Here is a 19,933-nt window from a genome sequence, read left to right as displayed (position 1 = left end):
TCCAATAATCGGGCTGAGGACTTACAGAGGCACGGTGAAACCTGAAAGTAAATTCCAAGGCTAACGGAATAAACCAGCCTGCCCAGAAAATGCCATTGTGTATTCGCAGACCTAAAGAGTGGGACCCTGTAGACCCTCCCAACGCCTCGCCTTCCCGGGAGGCCCCAAATCTGGCCATACTGTAACCCGAAACACACGGGCAGAGTTAGGACGACTGCAGTCGGTGCTCGGCAAAGCTGGCTACGGTGTGAGCTCCGAGAGAGTTGGGCCCCGGAAGTGTGGGGCTCTGAAGGCTGCGTGTCTGCACCTCCCGTGTCCTCCTCCCCGTCCCAACCTCCACGGGACTTTAGGCAGCAGGGTCTATCACTGTGCCTTCTAATGCAAGCTTCGGGACAGATCCCCCGACCGTCTGCACAAAGGAGTGTGGGGCACGAGGACAGAGGTGAGCTCGCGTTACCCACCGCGCTACAGACCTGGGGATTCTCTTCTGCAGCACAGGTCGCGCTGCAGTCTGTTCAGGCCACAGCTCTGGCGTGCGGTGCTGGCAGACGCTTCACCCCCATCTGTGCTCTGCTCAGAGGGCCTGGCATTGGCGGCTGTCGGTGGAGATGCACTCCAGGCGCCTTTCCAAGGAGTACAGTGACATCCAGTGGTCTGGTGTGCCAAACCAGCAGGGTGGCATCTGTCGGACGGCCGTCCGTTAGCTCTAGAAGCACCATCTCCGCTCCGAGCTTACGGATCTGTTTCTCATTGAGAAGCAGGAGCGTCAGAGAGCTTAGGGGAGAGGGAAGCACCAGACAAGGGATTTTAACCGCCTGCAAGCTGGTTTAGGTCTGGATTTCACTGAACTGGTATTTCAGCGGCTTGCTGTCAGACCTGGCTCACGGTCTCTCCGCCGTCCTGCAGAACTCTCACACAGTGGTCCTCGGTGTTAAAGTCCTTCAGACGAAATCTGGAAAAGCTAAGTAATCCAGGCCCCTCCAGGGAGGCTGAAATAACAGTATCAAAATGCTGAAGACTCAGTACTACCTCTCGGGTGATTTCTGGCTCCTGGGGGTATAATACTGAACAAGACATAAAAAGCCCCCACCCTGTAATATTTGCTGACCACGGTCTGTTCCACACATTAATCATCCACTAGATGCTTCTTGGAAAAAGTTCCTGGGACCAAATTAACTTAGAAAACACTATTTTCCTTTTGAAACATCATATGAACAATAGTTTCTTAAAGACTTATAGCAAATAGAATTAATTCATTTAGCCCGGCATTTTCCAAACACCGGATCATCTCAGCAATTCACGTTCTAGGAGTGCACTTTAGAAAACGTTTTCATACACTTGTTTGTGCTCTTTGCTGAGTTTTAAGTATTTAGAAAATACACATAAACACACAAAAGAAAGAGTAATATTACAAGATATTATAAGTAATATTATAAAGAATTCGTGGATCGACCACAGAAGCAACAGCCTGTCGTATTTGCTTCAGCTCTTAAGCGTTACAGACACAACTGAAGTCTCTCATATACTGAAAGGGACGGCGAGTGATGGCAGTGGTGGTGAGTGCTGTGGAGGCAAGAAGCAGAGTAAGAGGGGCAAGCATGGTGGGGGGCTCTTTAGAAGCTCCTTCATTCCAGGAAGTCTTCTCTCAAGGAGAGACCAGCAAAGTAGAAGTGAGCTGGGTAAAGAGCATACCGTGTGGTGGCAACAGGGCATGCAAAGGCCCTGAGACCCTGGAAAATCTTTCATGGGTTTGTCACAGGAAGGAGGCCCTTACACTGGAGGGCAGTGAGCTAGAGGAGACCAGGAGAAGTGAGCCTGGGGGCTGGCCAGACCACGATCAGGAGCCCGTCACACTTTCCTTGATAGTAAGGCCATCTCTGTGTGGGCTGGGATCGTCACAGGGACCGAAGACCACATCCCAAGTTCTTCTTCCTCACTCATTCCAAGTGCCATCTTGGAAACAGGAACGGCAAAGATAATCAAAATGGCGACTTCCAGGAAGTGGTGCGAGAATTCTGTGGAGGGTGATGTCAGCACCCCGCTCAGTCCTACTCCTCACTCAGGTCAGGAGCGGGGATCCCAGGGGACTGAGCCCCCCCCCCCCCCGAGTACCATCCTCCCATGGTACGTTCCACTGAAGGTCAGTGGGTTAGTTTTCCTTTAGCCACAGGATGGAACCTGCGGAACCCTTGTTCTGCCCAAAGACGTTACACCAGTGAGTTCGTGTTTCTAGAATCATCTACCTTTGGGGATGTTAGTGATAACACTTCTTCCCACTCAGTAGTGAGTTTCAGTTACTCTGTCTGTTTGCTTTGACTTTTTCTGTCCCTAAGTAGATTGGACTTATCCTTTCCAGTGAACGATTCGGCTCAAATTCTCAGCCGCTGGGAGGGGGTTAAGGAGTGCCTACCGCCGGCATGGACCTGGCGAGCAGAACAGCCGTGATGGGATACACGGCTTCCATTTCCACTGGAAGCATCTGAGTCTCCTGTTAGAGGAGATAATAAGAAGTGTAAGTGGGCCGTACAAGGTTATCCTCACTGAGCTGTCATGGGCGTTTTTAACACAGTCTCTTCGTTTGAAGGGGGACTGGGAAGAGCGGGGAAGGGGGTAGAATCTGGCAGTGACATATGCCACACCACTGAGTGCCAGGACTGCTGTGTCCAATCTGGCTGCTCCTTCCTTTCTCCTTTGAATTTATACCTGTCCCTCCCGAAGCAGGATGCGCCATTCAGTAAATAGACGTCGTCTAAAAAAAGAAGAATTACATTCTTGAGGTGAATTGCTGACAATGTAGGCTTCCTTGAATTCCAGTGCCAGTTTTGAGGTAGAATATGGTCCTTCCAGTCTCCTGTCATAGACCCTGGATTTACGCCAACCATAAATCATTATCCTATACTTAGACAATAAGGTACCATATAAACTTAAATAAGGTCTAGAAATATAATAACAGCCATGTGAGTTTTAATAGTGTCTAAATGCGTTTTCATTTAAAATATGAAAACTTAGGCATCTGGGTGGCTCAGTGGGTTAATAAGCCTCTGCCGTTGGCTCAGGTCATGATCCCAGGGTCCTGGGATTGAGCCCCGCATCGGGCTCTCTGCTCATTAGGGAGCCCGCTTCCTCCTCTCTCTCTACCTGCCTCTCTGCCTACTTGTAATCTCTGTCAAATAAATTAAACATATATATATTTAAAATAAAATAAAATACTCCTTTAAAAAATAAAAATACAAAAACTTAGCAAAAAGTTTTAGTGTTTACCCTTTTGTAGAGAATGCTGAGTCACAAACCTTTGAACAGTTTTGAGATTGTTTGATTTTGAACCACTTGTTCCTTTCTATACGCCCTCACTCACCCCACATGCTGGGTGAAATGTTTTAACGTTTGTAATTGAAGGTAATTATAAGTAATTTTGTTTTGAGGCAACTCTCTGGGGTATGTCGTGTCAAGATAGTCATTCCCCTTCCCCTAGCAGGCTCTGAAAATCACATAGAGGACTTTGTAAGGAGAAGGTCTTACCTTTCTAAGTGTTTGGTTTTTTTTTAAGATTTATTTATTTGACAGAGATCACAAGTAGGCAGAGAGAGAGAGAGAGGGAGAGAGAGAGGAGGAAGCAGACTCCCCGCGGAGCAGAGAGCCGATGTGGGGATGGACCCCAGGACCCTGGGATCATGACCTGAGCCGAAGGCAGCGGCTTCAACCCACTGAGCCACCTGGGTGTCTTTTTTTTTTTTTTTTTTTTAAGATTTTATTTATTTATTTGCCAAAGTGGTTGAAGGAGGCTTTGCTCAGGCTTTGGGAAGTCATCCAAAGGTGACGGGACTCCTATAATTAAGACTTTCTTATAAAGCTTCCCCTCCTGTCAGCCTTCTCGGACCTTGTCATTTCTCTGAATTTCTCTCATTCAGCTTTGTGTTTAGCTTTCTCACTGTAAACAAATTGTCTCTAGCAGTTGAGATTCCAGGAAGATTGCCAGGTTATAGCTCTTCAATTCCATAAAAAGGAAAGATACTAACTAAAAACATGCACACGTGCGCGCGGTTCACGTGCCTGGTCTCTTACCAAGCTCTTCCCCTTCTTCCCACAAATAGCCCAAGAGACCCAAAGCGGCGGCCTCTCCCACTCCGCCGCTTCCTCTCTTCTTTCCTCCCCCACCTCCCATTTCTTGGCACACCGAATGTCACTGGCGGCATGTAGCAAATCACATCAATGTGTTGCCTGTACCCAAAGGCCACGCGACTTCCTCTGTGCCCCCCCGCCCCGCCCCTTGCAAGTCGGGGTGATTAATTCGAGGCACATAGGTTACAGTGTTGAGCAATTACTCCAAGGGACAACACACACAGAGGCCGAGCAAGGCCCAAATATGGCCCTTTTCACCCACCCTTCCAAAACCCAAACATCTTGCCCAAGAGTACATTTATAAGCTGGGCCCTGTGCCTGTGCGCCTCCCAGACGGTAACAGGTCAGCGGTGCTGACTGCTTGTGTCCCTTTCTTCCAGCTCTTCTACCAGTGACCTCTCCAACTTTGACCATGCTTCTCTGAGGCCAAGCCCTGACCACTGCAGCTCCCAGGGGAGCATGGAGAGCCTGGAGCCCGGCGGGGGCTCCCCACCCTGCCACCTTCTTTCCCCTGCCAAGTCCACGAGCAGCATCGACCAGCTCGGCCACCTCCACAGCAAGAGAGACTCGGCGTACAGCTCCTTCTCCACCAGTTCGAGCCTCCTGGAGTACCCGCCTGCTGGCCTCCCAGGCCGGGAGCGGTCGGCCTCCGTGGACGCCACTGCTGCTCGCGGTGCCCTCCTGGCAGGGATGCGGCAGGCGGACGTCCGCTATGTCAAGACGGTCTACGACCCCCGGAGGGGGGTGTCGGCTGAGTACGAGGTGAACTCTTCAGCCCTGCTTCTCCAAGGTAGGGAGGCACGGGCATCTGCAGACGGTCGGGGCTGCGATAAATGGCATCACGTTCCCCGGGGCAAGGGAGCGGCCCCCTCTTCCTGGAGCCAGCCAGGCCCCAGCGCCCCGGAGACGGCCACTGCCAACCTGCCTCCTAAGGTGGGCGCACCCCAGCCCCCGGCTCGCAGCGACAGTTACGCAGCCTTTCGGCAGCGAGAACGGCCCAGCTCTTGGTCCAGCCTTGATCAGAAGCGGTTCTGCCGGCCCCAGGGAAGCCCCGCGGGCCCCCCGAAGTCCCCCTTCCTGGAGGAGCAGCTGCGGCCCGTGCCAGAGCGGAGTCCGGAGAGCAGCCCCCCCGCGCAGCCCAAGCACAGTTACCCCCCGAAGGCGCAGCCCGGCCAGCCTCTGCTGCCCACCGGCGTCTACCCCGTGCCTTCTCCGGAGCCGCACTTCGCCCAGGTACCGCGGCCCTCGGTCAGCAGCGGCGGCTCCCTCTACCCGGCGCTGGCCAAGGAGAGCGGGTGCGCGGCTCCTCCCGGGGCCTGCGACAGGACGGCCCCCCTCGACCAGAACGGGAACCACGACGCGTCTACCAGGCCTGGGTTTGCCTTCTACCGGCCTCTAGAACACGATTTCGTGCCCCCGGGAGAGAGGAAACCTGAAACTTCCACCAAGTATGTCCCCTACAAAGCACACTTCCCTTCGGTACCTGAAAACGAGGAGGAGGTCACCCCGGAGAGGCCGGTCACTCCTCTCGGAGGCGACAGCCCGCATCCCGGCGAGAGAAGGAGCGCTCACAGCAGCAAACCGTCTTCCAACTTCCACAGCCTCAGATGCCCTCAGGCCTGGCACGTGGGTGAAGACCAGAGACCTGCCCGGCCCCCAGAGCCCTGGGAGGCTGATCTCCATGAAGACCGCAGCGCCAGCCTGCCGCGGGCGCTGGAGAGGGACAGCCTCGGCCCGAGCCCGTCCAGCAGCTTTGGCAGGACCCAGTCAGCCTTTTCCTCTCTCCAGAACATTCCTGAGAGTCTAAGAAGGCAAAGCAGCTTGGAGCTAGGAGGGGGAGCCCGGGAGGGCTACCTGGAGGGCTGGTCTACCTCTGTAGTCAACAGCAAGACAGAAGACTCCGAAAAGAGAGCTGTTCCTGAGCACACGAGCCACCTGGACAGGCCGGTGTCCTACCCAAGGCCCGAGGCCAGACCCAGTGCGGTGGCCTCTTTCCCCGGCGCAGACCCGAGCTGTGAGGACCCGCCCTCCCCGCCCCACCTGCAGCCCGGCGGTCTGGGCAGGCGGCTCAGCTCCGGCGGCACCTGCGCCCCGCAGGGCTCTCAGCACGGGAGAGCCCCCTGCTCGGTGCTCGAGAAGGTTTCCCAGATCGAGCGGCGCGAGCACGGCGGCCCGAGGGTCCCCGGCGCCAGCGGCTCTGGCTACGGCCACAGCAGGACGCTCGCGACTCCGAATACTCTGGGGCAGGACTTTGAGGAGCCGAAAGGCCGCGTCCGTCCGTCTGACTCCGCCGACCCCACGGGCAACGGGGAGCAGCACTCCAGGCCCCACGAGCCGAAGCCAGGCGAGGCCTCGGGGCAGCCGCAGGGGCAGCCGCGGCGGAGGGGCGCGGAGGGCGGCCGGGGTCCCCGGCCCGCAGGCGGCGAGCCCCCGCGCCGGGACCCCGCCCTGCCCCGCAGCCAGAGCACCTGTCAGCTTCGCAGCGAGGCGGGGAGGGAGCCCGGCTGGCCCGAGCCGAGGCCCGGCAGCCCCGAGTGGCCGGCGCCCGACGCCCCCTTCAGCCGCGCCTACCGGAACAGCATCAAGGACGCGCAGTGCCGGGTCCTGGGGGCCACCTCGTTCCGGCGCCGCGACCTCGAGCTGGGGACCCCCGCCGCGTCGAGACCCTGGCGCCCGCGGCCCGCCTCGGCGCACGTGGGGCTGCGGAGCCCGGAGGCGGCGGCCTCCCCGCACACCCCTCGGGAGCGGCACAGCGTGACCCCGGCCGAGGGCGACCCCGCCCGCCCCGCCGCCCCCGCCGCCCGGAGGGGGCCGCGCCGGCGCCTGACGGCGGAGCAGAAGAAGCGCTCGTACTCGGAGCCCGAGAAGATGAACGAGGTGGGCGTCGCGGAGGAGGCGGCGCCGGCGCGGCTGAGCCCTCGGCGGCCGGGGCTGCGCCTCCCCGAGAGCTCCGTGGCCGACCGGCGCCGCGTGTTCGAGCGCGACGGCAGGGCCTGCTCCGCGCTCTGCCTGTCGGGCCCCGAGCTGAGGCAGTTCCAGCAGAGCGCCCTGGCCGACTACGTGCAGCGCAAGACCGGCCAGCGGCCCCCCTGCGCCGCGGGCTGCGGCCTCCAGGAGCCGGGGCCGCCGCGGGAGCGCACCCAGGGCGCCCACGCGCAGCCCGGCCTCGCCCCGGCCGCCAGCCTCTGCTCGCTGCGGGAGCCCCCGCCGCAGCCCCGAAGGGAGGCCGCCCCCCTGCCGGCCACGGCGCCCGGGGCCGCGGGGGACACCGCGCGGGGCCCCCGAGACCGCAGCGGCTCCTTCGCTGGGGGCCGCCTACCGGGGGAACGGCGGCGCGGGGACCAGGCCCCGAGGGAGCAGCTCGGCGGAGCCAGTCACTGTGGACCGAAGGGCGCCCAGAGGGTGGACAGGACCCCTGGGGAGCCCTTTTTGTGGGGAGCCGCGGCCAAGCGGGCTGGGAAGTCCATGTCCGCGGAGGACCTGCTGGAGCGCTCCGACAGCCTGGCCGTGCCCGTCCACGTGAGATCGCGGTCCTCTCCCACCGCGGACCAGCGCCAGGTACGTGCGGCCTCCGTGGGGGTCCCCGCTCCCCCCACCTCTCCCCGCTTTAACCTTCTGGCCACAGACAAAAGGGGAGCATTTGTCTCCTTGGAGTGATGTCTTTCTCCATGCCCTGATACCCTTAGGGAGATACAGGCCCATACATACATAGAGTCGTGAAGATCTCTTGTATAGATCCATGTATCTTACATAGAGACACACGTACATATAGAAGCCCGTGTGTGTACGCGTGTCCACTTCATATCAGGGAGTTACCCGCCTCTCAGAGCAAGAATGCATGGTTAGGAAAATTAGGGATTACCTTTTTTGCTGGTTCGGCTTTTTTACATTCATCGAATAGACATGGCATCTCAATATTTTTAAGATTTTAGCTTTGCATCCTCTGTTTCCAGCTTTTGCATTTGCAAAACATGAGTTATTGGCTCTAATACTTACTGGCTATGGAACCCCTGGCCGGCAGCTCAGTCTGCTTCACGTTTGTTATCTGACTAACCCTCACAGTCCAGGTCGTCTGTTGCCCACATTAAACCTAGGTCTCCCCGACTCCCATCTGAATTCTTGGAGTAACCATTTTGGTGAGATAGGAGAATCACAGACTCAAATTCTCACATAAAAGGATTTTTTTTAAAAAAGATTTTATTTATTTATTTGACAGAGATCACAAGAAGGCAGAGAGGCAGGCAGAGAGAGGAGGAAGCAGGCTCCCCAATGAGCAGAGAGCCCAATGTGGGGCTTGATCCCAGGACCCCGGGATCACGGACCCAAGCCGAAGGCAGAGGCTCTAACCCACTGAGCCACCCAGGCGCCCCACATAAAAGGATTTTCTAATAAAGATTTTGAACTATTCGAAGGTTATGGGGTGCTTTCCGCTGGAGAGTTCAGCAAAGCTAGCAGTAGAACCTGAGCACTGTCAGGACTCGAGTCATTGCCCTAATTCGTAGTCCGTCCAGTGCACTGCAGGTCACGGGAGCTGTAAGGTTCCCTGTCCACCTCGGAAGGTATTAGGAATCCACATCCAGGTTAGCGCAGGGACCACACTCCACTGTCGCGTCTCCCGTTCTGTGTCCCCCAGCAGAGCAGTCGGTCATTTAGCAAGCATGTGTAGAGCGTGTGCGGTATGAAAAACCCTGTCCTGCACGGCTGGGGGAACCACAGAAGGACGTAAGGCTCACGCCTTTCCGGGGTCCACAGCCGAGGGAGGAAGATGAGGATCTTCTATATAAATGACTCAGGACCAGCCAGTGCTTTGGAGCAGTGAGAGATAATGCCCTCTGGGAGGGAAGAGGGATTAATTCTAACTGAGGGGAACTAAGGGCTTCTCTTGAAGGAGATGGTATTTGAACCAGGCTGTGAAGGATGGGCAGGATGTGGACAAAAGATTGGGGGTTGTGTGTGGGAGGTATTAGTTGGTAGAAACAGATTCCAAGAAGGAAAGATTCAGACATGACGACCTGAGACCTTTTTTGCTGTGCTGCTTCTGAAACAAAATACTGTACCCATCTAGATATGTTCTGTTCCAAAATATCCAGAAATATTTTCTCCCCAGTATAAATGCACAAAAAACTGTATGGAAGCCATCCTCCATAAGCTTTCTTTCTTTCTTTCTTTCTTTTTTTAAAGATTTTATTTATTTATTTGACAGAGAGAGATCACAGGTAGGTAGAGAGGCTGGCAGAGAGAGAGAGGGAAGCAGGCTCCCTGCTGAGCAGAGAGCCCGATGTGGGACTTGATCCCAGGACCCTGAGATCATGGCCTGAGCCGAAGGCAGCGGCTTAACTCACTGAGCCACCCACACGCCCCTCCATAAGCTTTCATTAACCATCTTGCTCCCCGGAGAATGAAGCACAAAGCTAGTTTCTGCTCCGCATCCCACCACCTAAAATTCCGAAAACCCATGTCAGCTAGTTTGATGGCACTTCAGTAGCATAACAACCCAAACATTTTCTCAGTTTTTCTTCCCATGCTCTCTAAAGAAAATAGAAATGTTTAGGTGAAAACTAAATCATCTTTTGCTATTTATTTCTTACTCTAGTTCATTATTCTTCCTTCAGGAATTAGTTGGATGGCTGGGACTGTTCCTCCACTTTCTTCCCAAATATGTCTCAAGTCTAGTAAACTAAGAAATAAACCTAAAACATAGGTGGTGTAGAGAAATGATGAACTTCTTCCAACTCCCAGCAGAATGTGTCCTTTTTTTTTTTTTTTAAGGTTATTATTTTTTTTTTTTTAATTTACTTGACAGAGACAAAGAGATCACAAGTAGGCAGAGAAGCAAGCAGAGGAGGAGGGGGAAGCGGGCTCCCTGCCGAGCAGGGTTCGATCCCAGGACCCTGAGATCATGACCTGAGCCGAAGGCAGAGGCTTTAACCCACTGAGCCACCCAGGCACCCCTGAATGTGTCCTTTGAAAACCTTTTTTAGAGAAATACAGAACCTTATTTACGTCCTCTTCAATAAAGAGAGTGCGATACTAAATGCTTAATTTGGGGACTTTGAAGCCAGAAGGGGAAAATATTTCAAAATGAAATACTTTACCTGTGCTGGTTTGCTTCTCCAAACTCTGAAAACAGATGACCAGCCCCCAGATTGTAATTGTGCCAGGACTGGGCTCTCGAGTTTCCTTCTCCCATTCTCCCGCCCAGCAACCAGACTTTGCCTGCCCCGAGACCTGGGCCACGGCAAGGTCTTCTCCGTGCCTCTGCATACAGCCATCCTATTTGTAGAACTAGTTAAAAATAATAAAACAAAATAAAACTAGGCTCTACAATTACTGTGGATATTATTTCAGGATATTGTTTTTCTATGTGCATGAATTCAAGACTTTACCATTATTATTAAGCTTTAATGAAGGTAGTCAATAAGAATTTGTCTCACCCCAGCTTTAGAGAACTCCGCAGAAACTAGTTGCCTACGAAGTTAAAGCAAAATATGGAGCCTTGTTCTGGGGCTGGCTTATTCCATGGCACAAATGCCCGTCGCTCCTGCCAGCCAGATGCTATTAGAGCAGGATGTTATAAGCTTTTGACAAAGATTCATTTCCTTTTCAGAAGTCCATTAATGAGATAGTTTCTGCCCCCAAAACAAGTTTAGCATGGAAGTCAGCTCCTTGTTGATACAAACTGATCATTCCTGCCCCTGGACAACCACAGAAGGCTGCCCCTACTTGGAACCCAAGACCTGCTGAGACCCTTCGCAGGCCTGGGCCTCCCCTTGGCCACCGATGGTCCTCTCTGAAACACGCAGTCTCTTACCACTTCTCCGTTAATTCTTCTTCATTTGAAAAGCGTAATTGTAGAACTAATGGATATTATTGATAGAGCTGAAGGACACATCAAATGCTTGCCGACTTTCTGCTTTCTATAAAACTTCGGAAAACTTAACTTTTTTTAAAATGGGTGGGCCCCGCACAACTGCCAGATAATACCCAAATATGTCTGCTTTGGAGATGGGAATTCACACCTGTTCATTGCATAAATTTAGAATCCAGCAAAGGCTATAAAAAGAAGCCTTTGGAGAAAGAAGATTCCTGGCTGGGAGTTGTTTTTTCCAGATGCTGAGTCAGAGGTTTCCCTAGGGCCCTCAGTTCCTGATATATAAGATATTCACCATGTGATAGTATGCCAGTCGTTTAATTGCTGAGGAAATTGCTTAGTTCATCCCACGTGTTGGATGTACGTCCAATTCTGTAGAACGCTGCTTGGAAATCATTCTAGCACCCCTCAGGAAGCAGCCATTCAAACTGTGCATAAACAGAATCACCTTTCCATGAAATGTGAAGTTACAAATAGCTAATAATAATAGTAAATGTTTACTAAGTACCTATCAGTCATGTTCTTCATGTTTTATAAGCAGAAAAATAATCCTCACATATATGCAAAGAAGGAGATACTGTTGTCTCTGTGTTTCAGTTAAAGGAGATACTGTTGTCTCTGTGTTTCAGTTGAAGGATCCGAGACACAGAAAGGGTGAGAAATTTGCCCAATGTAGTAGGAGCGAGGTTTTTGACCCCCTGCTGTCTGACTCCAGATTCTGTGAGTCCCTACACCATGCTCCCTCCTTGAATAAAAAAAGACTGGGTATGGGAAGTGGCAGAGTTAAATATCTTCTGAAAACTTCGAGCCAATGAATTGATTTCATTTTAACATTTCTTGATTACTGTCATTCCCATTTAAATAAAATTTTAAGATTTCTCAAATGGATTCCTAATTCATTTTAGCAGATACTTGGAAACTGATATCCACAGTAGGCAAATACTACTGTCTTCCTATTTCCCTGGCCACGGAGATAGCAAGATATCTAACTCCGAACCCGAAGCGAGAGTAAGCATCGGGATTCGACAGACTTCAGGTTTATGATAAAGTCTTAAGTTTGCTATGCCTAATGAAGTCTAAGAACAGGGGTATTTTAAAATCAGTCACCAGAAGTCAGATAACTGACAAACACAAACAGACATTTACCCAAGTGTCTATTGGAATAACTCTAACCCTCATATTTCTCCCATCGCCATTGCTGAAAGTACTTTATTTTCTATAAACTGGTAAGAAGTGTAAAGTCTTCTTTGGCAATGAATTTATGCCCAAATCAGTGCAAGTAAATGTGGCACAAATTGATTTCCTTGGGCTTTTACTATATTAGACTTCTGTCCAAATGATATTGTAATCGATAGATTTAGAGAGGTCTCTTAATGGCCTATTAGTGGGTCTGATCTGTGCACACCCATGTATCAACTTAAGATTGATATTCTGAGGGTCAACTCATGTGACTGCAGAAGTTAAACTCATTCTCATACTGAAATTCAAAGGAAATAAGAAAATGAGAAAATATACTTAATTGTTAGTGGGCAAGGAACTCAAAGGGGATCTAGAAACATTCTCAGTTAATTGCACGTTTTTGTCAAGAGGGGGTGAACAGGGAAAAGATTTTAAAGGACGGGAAGGTTTCGTGGAGAGCAGGAATCCCCATTCCCTAGAGTGATATTTGAGCAAATTGGAGAAACATGGAACTTCTTTTTCTCAAGCCATTCAAGCTGCCAGCCTCCATTCACTTGTTAAGATTCCAAGGAAAGATGTTGGGCTTGAAGCCATCCTGGTTTGAACGCTGGTTCCTCGACTCGAACTGTGGGTTATGGAGCAGCAGTTACCTGCCCTCTCCTCACTGTTGGAGACTGAATCACAGAGGGATCATTAGGTGCCCGATACAATTCCACGCACCTAGTTTGGGGATTTTCAGGTACTTGCAGTGGCTGGCACTCCGGAAATGCCGTGATGGATAGCTGCGATCCACGATATTTATGTGTGTGTTTTTCCTGCCGGTCTACTACCACCTTCGGTGTTTTGTTGTTGTTTGTTTGTTTGGGGGGTTGTTTTTTGTTTTGTTTTTTTTTTGTTTTTTTTTTTTTTTTTGCCTTTTAGTGCTTTTATCACTGACTGGGCCAAAAAAAAAAAAAAAGGTAGAACGTTAGTAGCCCTTTGGACAGATTAATGGTGAAGTAAGTTGCTCACACTTAAGTGTAGGGATCATATGGATTTAATTTCTGTTATTTATAAATAATTAAAAATTAAATATATTATCAGGGGCACCTGGGAGGCTCAGTGGGTTAAAGCCTCTGCCTTCGGCTCAGGTCATGATCCCAGGGTCCTGGGATCGAGCCCCACATCGGGCTCTCTGCTCAGTGGGGAGCCTGCTTCCCTTCCTCTCTCTCTGCCTGCCTCTCTGCCTACTTGTGATCTCTGTCTGTCAAATAAATAAACAAAATCTTTAAAAAAAAAACATTTTTTTAAATTAAAAAAAATTAAATGTATTATCAGTAGCAAGATCATTGTTTTCATCAGGACCTGTTCACATGGGCCAAATATTGTACTATCAAAAGCTCACCAAAAAAACCCCAAAAAACCTCACCTACCACCCTTTCAGGAAACCAATCTACATCCTTATTAAAAACAAATATAAGTAATGACGACCCCTGAAAAGTTGCCAAAGTCACTGATACCTTACCCTACTTGTGGGTGAAATTTTTTTTTTCCCTGAAAAGAAAATACTTAAACCTGATTACAAGCCAGATTCATATCTCTTCTCTCCTTATAACTGAGAACATTTGAGATTTTTGCTAAATTCAATAAACTATCCTTGTATTGTCATCTCCCATGTTTCCCTATCGCTGTTTCAAAAGTATGGTCCTTTGAAAGAATTTTCATCGCTCTATTTCATGTGCAGGGTCATTTGAACCCTGGGGGTGACCGTCATCAGACTTCTGCTTAGAACATGTCTTTGTGAGGAGAGGCCCCTGGGGAGACAGAACAAGGCCCAAACCCTAGACCTGCCACTTGTGGCCTTGGGAAGGGCAGCGGCTTTGGGCCTGTCTCCTCCTCAGTGCCCTGGGGTTAACAGTACTTCCTGGGGCTTTGGGGGTGAAGCGGCCAGTATGCGACAGTGCCTCGTTGGTGCCCGACACTAGTAGGCCTCTGATAAACATTCTCTCTCCTTTCTACTGTCACCCTCTTGGTAAATTTAAACGCCTGTTTGTTGGTAGTAACGCTGTGCCTTTCTTGTGTTTCAAGGATGTGGTTTTGGGGGAAAACAACAGCTTTGGTCTCATGAAGGATCCGTGTTATTCGGCTGCCCCTGGGCCCAGGTATGTCCGTGTGTTTCGGAGGCTCTCTGCCTTGTGAATGCTGCACTTTCCTCTTTCTCTTCCGCTCTACCAGAAAGGGAAATGGGACATTACAGTGTTTCACAGTATTGTGCTTTGCCTTTTCAGTTTGTCTAGGCCGTAGGAAACTTTAAAATTTTTCCTTTATAGATGACTTTCTCTAAAAATGATACTTACTCGGAATAGGTTTTGAATGTGCACTTTGAGGCAGTAGCTGACGTCAAGTAAGTTTAGCCTTAGAAAGGTTCACAGAGCAAACGCTGAGGCCTCACCACTGGGGCCGTGTGGGCTCTTTTCCGGCTCTGCGCACAGAGGATCAGGTGCGGTGACTAGAGCACAGAGGAAGTATGGGCGTCTCGTGAACAGCCTCACAGAGCAAGACAAACGTATCAGAAGCACAGGAGGTAAAAAATAAAGCTCCCAAATCATAATTTTCAGGCCCTTAGGAATAGGAAATAGGAAAGGTAGTTTAAAACTGCCATCAAGGGGCGCCTGGGTGGCTCAGTCGGTTAAGCGTCTACCTTCAGCTCAGGTCATGATCTCAGGGTCCTGGGATCAAGTCCCGCCTCCCGCTCCCTGCTCAGCGGGGAGCCTGCTTCCCCCTCTCGCTCTGCCCTTCCTCCTCTCCCACTCATGCCCTCTCACTCTTTAAAAAAAAAAAAAAAAGCAGCCCACATGGTGTCAGAAAGTGGGTACTTAGTTACCTTCTATCCTAGCAGACTATGTGCTTTTCCTCCCAGAGTTGTGCCTCAAGTAAAGAAAGTTTTCAAGGCGAGACTCAGAACTTTGGTTAGTTTCAGTGCATTGCTTAAAAGCTAGAGACAAGGGAGACCGAACAGTGACCTAGAGCACTGCCGAACGAGAATCATCTGAAGTCAAAGGTGAAACTCAACCACAAAAATCAAATACCTTAATGACGGAAAGAACTTGAGTAGACAGTTCTCCGAGATAAAAACAACAACAACAACAACAACAACAAAACCAACTAGCCAACAAACATATACATAACAGGTTAGTCAGTAAAACAGATTCCACTTATTCCGTGTCCTATTAGAGGACGTTGAGTGTAAAAATCGCTTATATCCTTGTCTGAACAATTGGGCAGAGGTACTGCTCGTTCAACAGACATTTGCTGACAGGGTGCTTTGTATCAGGTCCCGAGGATTCCGACATGAGTACGGGAGCAAAGCTCCCAGCACATCTCCTGCCTTTGGGTTTTCAGTTCACCCGTTTGGGAACGCGCCAGGAAGGACAGAGCAGCCGGTCTTAAATACTGAGAGGTTCTCGGTGAAGAAACCGCCTCTACATGAAAAGGCTACTTCAGGGGAAGGGCAGAGTCGCGTCTGAGAGAGACGGGCCCTTAACCGTCTGCATTTGTGATACAGAAACAACATCACGAGAAGCTAATTTGGTTCTTTGCCGTCTTTCCCTTCCATCTGCCGCGTTCTCCCGGCCTGGCGCGCGGGCGGGTGTATGGCAGGCCTGTGCTGGGGCTGTGCCTGGGGACCGAGCCACAGCTCCCCGAGGACTTGGATCTGTAAGATGAAAAGTTCCATCTGCTCTCCAGAGTCACGGGCATCCCGAGAGCTCCAAATGCGGGATTTTCAAACGAGGGTGGGTTTGCTGGAGATCGATTTTATTAACTCCTGCGCGGCAGCAGGCGGTGCTGCGGATTTCTGTTTTGTTTTCCCTTGAGAACGTAATAACAAAAGTATTAGAAATTGTTGGGGTTGTCCTCCGAGCCGAGGTGGAGGACAGGTGTCTAAATCACCATGTGCCCTATTTGCGCATTGTGGTCGATCTCTCTCTACAGAGATCATGGCTTATTAGCTCCTTGGGTGAGACTCTCCCCCTCCTTCTTACTTTCCATTCTAAAAAATGAAAACGCTCGGAGACTAAAGGAAAATGGTAAATAAAACCTCCACATTCGGCAGCCCACGCAGATGCTTTCCCAGCAGACCTCTCCCATGGGCAGCCCACTGGGAGAGACTAAGGCAGCACTCTTTTTCCCAAAGGAGTCCTAAAAAGGCCTGAAGAAATGTACCTGTTTGCTTTTGTATCCTGAGGCCTGCCCTGCAAAGCCACCAGTTGCGGATCTGTGTGCTGCGGAGGGTTGGGGGGGTGGGGGAGGGGGCAGCGAGAGAGCGAATAATGGGAAATGCCTTGTGGCCCCAAGTCGGCCATTTGACATTTTCCTGTAGGGGTTTATGCCTATCTGGCGTTTTTTTTTTAAAAACTCCGTTCTTTGTACAAGCAGTCAGAGGGACAGTACGCAGCTTCTCTGGGCTCCTTTTCCCTAAACGCTTTCCCATCTCTGTCATGAACTCTGGGTTCAGTATTTGCCCCTTTCTTCTGAGCCGTAACCCTGGGTCTGTGTCCCACTCAGGAACCCTGGGTCTGTGTCCCGCTCCGTAACCCCAGTTCTGTATCCTGCTCCATAACCCTGGGTCTGTGTCCTGCTCCCTAACCCCAGGTCTATGTCCTGCTCCCCAACCCTGGGTCTGTGTTCTGCTCCCTAACCCCAGGTCTATGTCCTGCTCCCCAACCCCTGCTCCCCAACCCTGGGTCTGTGTCCTGCTCCCTAACCCCAGGTCTGTATCCCACTCGGTAACCCCAGGTCTGTGTCCTTCTCCAGGTCACTCGGTTGCTCCGAAAGAGGCGGTGAGGACACGCCGTTGCTCAGACTCCATCCTAGCCCTCGCTGGGGTGGTCCAGGCTACAAACCTGTTGGCGGAGCCTCTGTTCCCAGCAAATGTCCCGGACCCCTGGACCCGCAGAGGCAGGCTAGCAGAACAACGCCTTGCCCGGGGCCGGTGCCCACAGGAGTGCCGGGGCATCTCACAGACCCCAGGGCCGCACCCCTGGCCCCACTGGGCTCGGCTCTGCCGTCCCCTGTTCCCTTGAGCTCGCGGGCTGCGGCCGATGAGCCTTCTGGAAGGGACGGTCAGGCAGGGCCACAGCCTCTCCCGCCCCACACGCTGGCGGCGACCCACAGGGGCAATGGTCACAGCCCCGTGCAGCCTGCGCGTCCCAGAGGCCACGACCCCGACAGCCCAGGGCGCGGAACAGAGGAGGCGACCAGGAGGCGGGTCTCCCAGCCTCCGCGGCCCGCCCCGCCCCGCGTGAAGTGGGCCCCCGCGGCCCCGCAGGACGGCCTCCCCGAGGCCTCGCCGTCCCCCGAGTGTGCAAGCCCGCAGCGCCACAAAGCACAGCGGGCCCCTCCGAGCCCGGGCAGCGGCCCCGACGACACGCCGCTCGGAACCCCGAGCGCTCCGGGCAGGATCTCCCTCCGGATATCGGAGTCCGCCCTGCAGGCCTCCCCCCCACCCCGGGAGGACTACGATGACGACGTGTTTGTGAGGGACTCGGACCCCAGGGCCGCCTCCTGCCCCACGTTTGAGCTGCCCCCACCCCCGCCGCCTCCACGGAGCCAGGACACCCCGGCAGACGGCTTGGACGACTTTCCCCCACCTCCTCCCCAAGCTGTGTGCGCGGCGGCGCCGGGCAGTGAGGCTCCCGCGGGGCCCCGACCCAGGTAAGCGGGCGACTCCGCAGGGCGAGCCCCCGCGGAGGCCCGAAAGGGCGCATCTGGTAAGAGAGCGTCACCCTGCAGCCTCCCCAGACCCTCCTCTCGCTGGCCACAGAAGCGGCCTGGTATGGGGACCGTATAGACTCGAGTGATGAAACCGGCAGAGCGGGGTCATCGGTGTACTTTGGCTGGTCGCTGCCTTAGTAGCCAGTTCCCAGCACGGGGACCGCCGGAACGAGAGTGCGATAAGTGAGCCCCAGTGGCCGAAGGGCGGCGTTCAGTTTCTGAGGGCGTGATAAGTCCCAAGGGGGCGACATCTCTCTTCCCTGCTTGAGCTCCTGATCGGTTCAAGAGGCAGAGGAGGAAGACAGAGAAAACAGGAATGTCCCTTCTATTACTGATGGAGCCGATACTGGAAAATACGGCTTCTCTGTGGGTGTCCGTGGGCCTCCCCACGTCGTGGACCTAAAACAGGCTCACCTGCCCCCCTCGGCCGTGCTAGAAACAGGCGGGGGCTGTGTGTGAGAGGGAGAGAGGGAGGCCTAGAATAGCCTAGAGGCAGCCTCACTCCAGAGAAAAAGAGGTTGGGCTACAGCCAGGCTGTGCTCAGCTTTCCTTCCAGAGTCGCTCCATGTCCATTGGAGAGGACAAAGAACGGAGCTAAAGGTCAGTTATGTTCAGGGAAAATCTTGTGGAAGCCACGAGAAGGGGTGGTAGCTCTTCCAAACCAACGCTCCCTGGGACAGGCGATCTCCGAGCCCCAGAAGAACACGTTGCCTCTGGGGCAGCTCCCTCTAGACACCCCAGGAGGGATGTAGCACCACTGCCCTTTGTTCCCCGGGACCTTTCAGAAAGCTCTGGAATCTCACTGCAACATCCACCACAACTGAATTCCCACTAGGTCCCTCCCCCCTTGCAAAGTCACGCAGCTTCCCTGTGACCAGCGCTGGGCTGAGGGGGATGCCCTTTAGGACCCTACAGTTTGGGGGATGATAACCTCAGAGCATGACTACCTTGTCCTTCCATTCCTCATGTGAGAAGCAACAGCCCTGAGTCTTCCTGCCTCTCTGCTGACTCCTCTTCTACCTTCTCTGTTGTAATATCCCCGGCAGCTCCATCAAATTCGCCGAGGTGACCGTTGCCAAGGAAAGGTCCATTCCCAGTACAGTCCATTCGGCCGGCTGGCAGACACCGGCTTCCGGATCCCAGACTTCTGTCAAGGGTTCAGAGGCCAACGGGACCAACCCCCCTTCCAGCACGGGTGCTCTGCCCCAGCCTGATGGGGCTCTTGGCAAGCAGCCAAGCCCCGGGCAGCCAGCTCCCATCAACAACCCCGTCTGTGGGACTCAAGGTTTCGAAAACAATGTCAGTTCTGGCTCTCAGAAGTCCTCAGAAGACATCCGCACAGAGGCTCTGGCCAAGGAAATCGTCCACCAAGACAAATCCCTGGCAGACATTTTGGATCCAGACTCCAGAATGAAGACAACTATGGACCTAATGGAAGGTTTGTTTCCCCGAGATGTTAGCTTGCTGAAAGAGAACAGCACGAAGAGAAAGGCCACGCAGAGGACTGTCACCTGCGCGGGATACGAAAGCAAGAGGTAAGTCCCTGGGAATGCCTGCAGAGACTGAGTTTGAGACTCCTTCCACGGGGGTGGTGGTAAGTCTAGGACAACTTACGTGATGTTTTCCTGCCTCCAGAGGTTCTGACCCGAGAGTGACCCTCCATCACAGCCTTTGAATGGCTCTGAGGAGTGGGGCATGGGACAGACCGACCATGAGTCACCAGGCACCTGCCCTACAACAAAAACAGTAGTAGTGGTGGTGACGACCCTTCAAACCATTCGTAGTGCTCAGTTCTTCGTGTGAATCATTGTGTTGGTGTTTCGTGTGAGCAGTTTCTGATTCAGTCTTCAACAAGAACCTCCTGACGTAGCTCCTAGTTTTATCTCCCTTTTACAAGTGAGGAAACTTGGAAGCACAGAGAAATGAAGACCGCGCCCCACCGAGGGCCTAGAGCACGTGAGTGGCGGCCTCTGGATTTGAACTAGGCACCATGACCGTGTCTGCTCTCTT

General features: G+C 52.7%; 1 protein-coding gene across 5 annotated transcripts in view; it reads left to right on the top strand.

Moving 5' to 3' along the window:
- Positions 1-19,933, top strand: part of SHROOM3 (shroom family member 3) — a 186,315-nt gene that overhangs the window by 150,592 nt on the left and 15,790 nt on the right. For all 5 annotated transcript variants that reach the window (XM_082726957.1, XM_082726958.1, XM_082726959.1 and 2 more), the window contains exons 4-7: positions 4,500-7,677; positions 14,237-14,310; positions 16,964-17,863; positions 18,970-19,458. In XM_082726957.1, the coding sequence (XP_082583083.1) occupies positions 4,500-7,677; positions 14,237-14,310; positions 16,964-17,863; positions 18,970-19,458 (4,641 nt within the window). The remainder of the gene's footprint in view (positions 1-4,499; positions 7,678-14,236; positions 14,311-16,963; positions 17,864-18,969; positions 19,459-19,933) is intronic.

The sequence above is a fragment of the Mustela nivalis genome (genome assembly GCF_964662115.1).
Source record: "Mustela nivalis genome assembly, chromosome: 4".
NCBI lineage: Eukaryota > Metazoa > Chordata > Mammalia > Carnivora > Mustelidae > Mustela > Mustela nivalis.
Note: the sequence above shows the minus strand (reverse complement) of the source record. Positions and strands in the feature narration are given on the sequence as shown.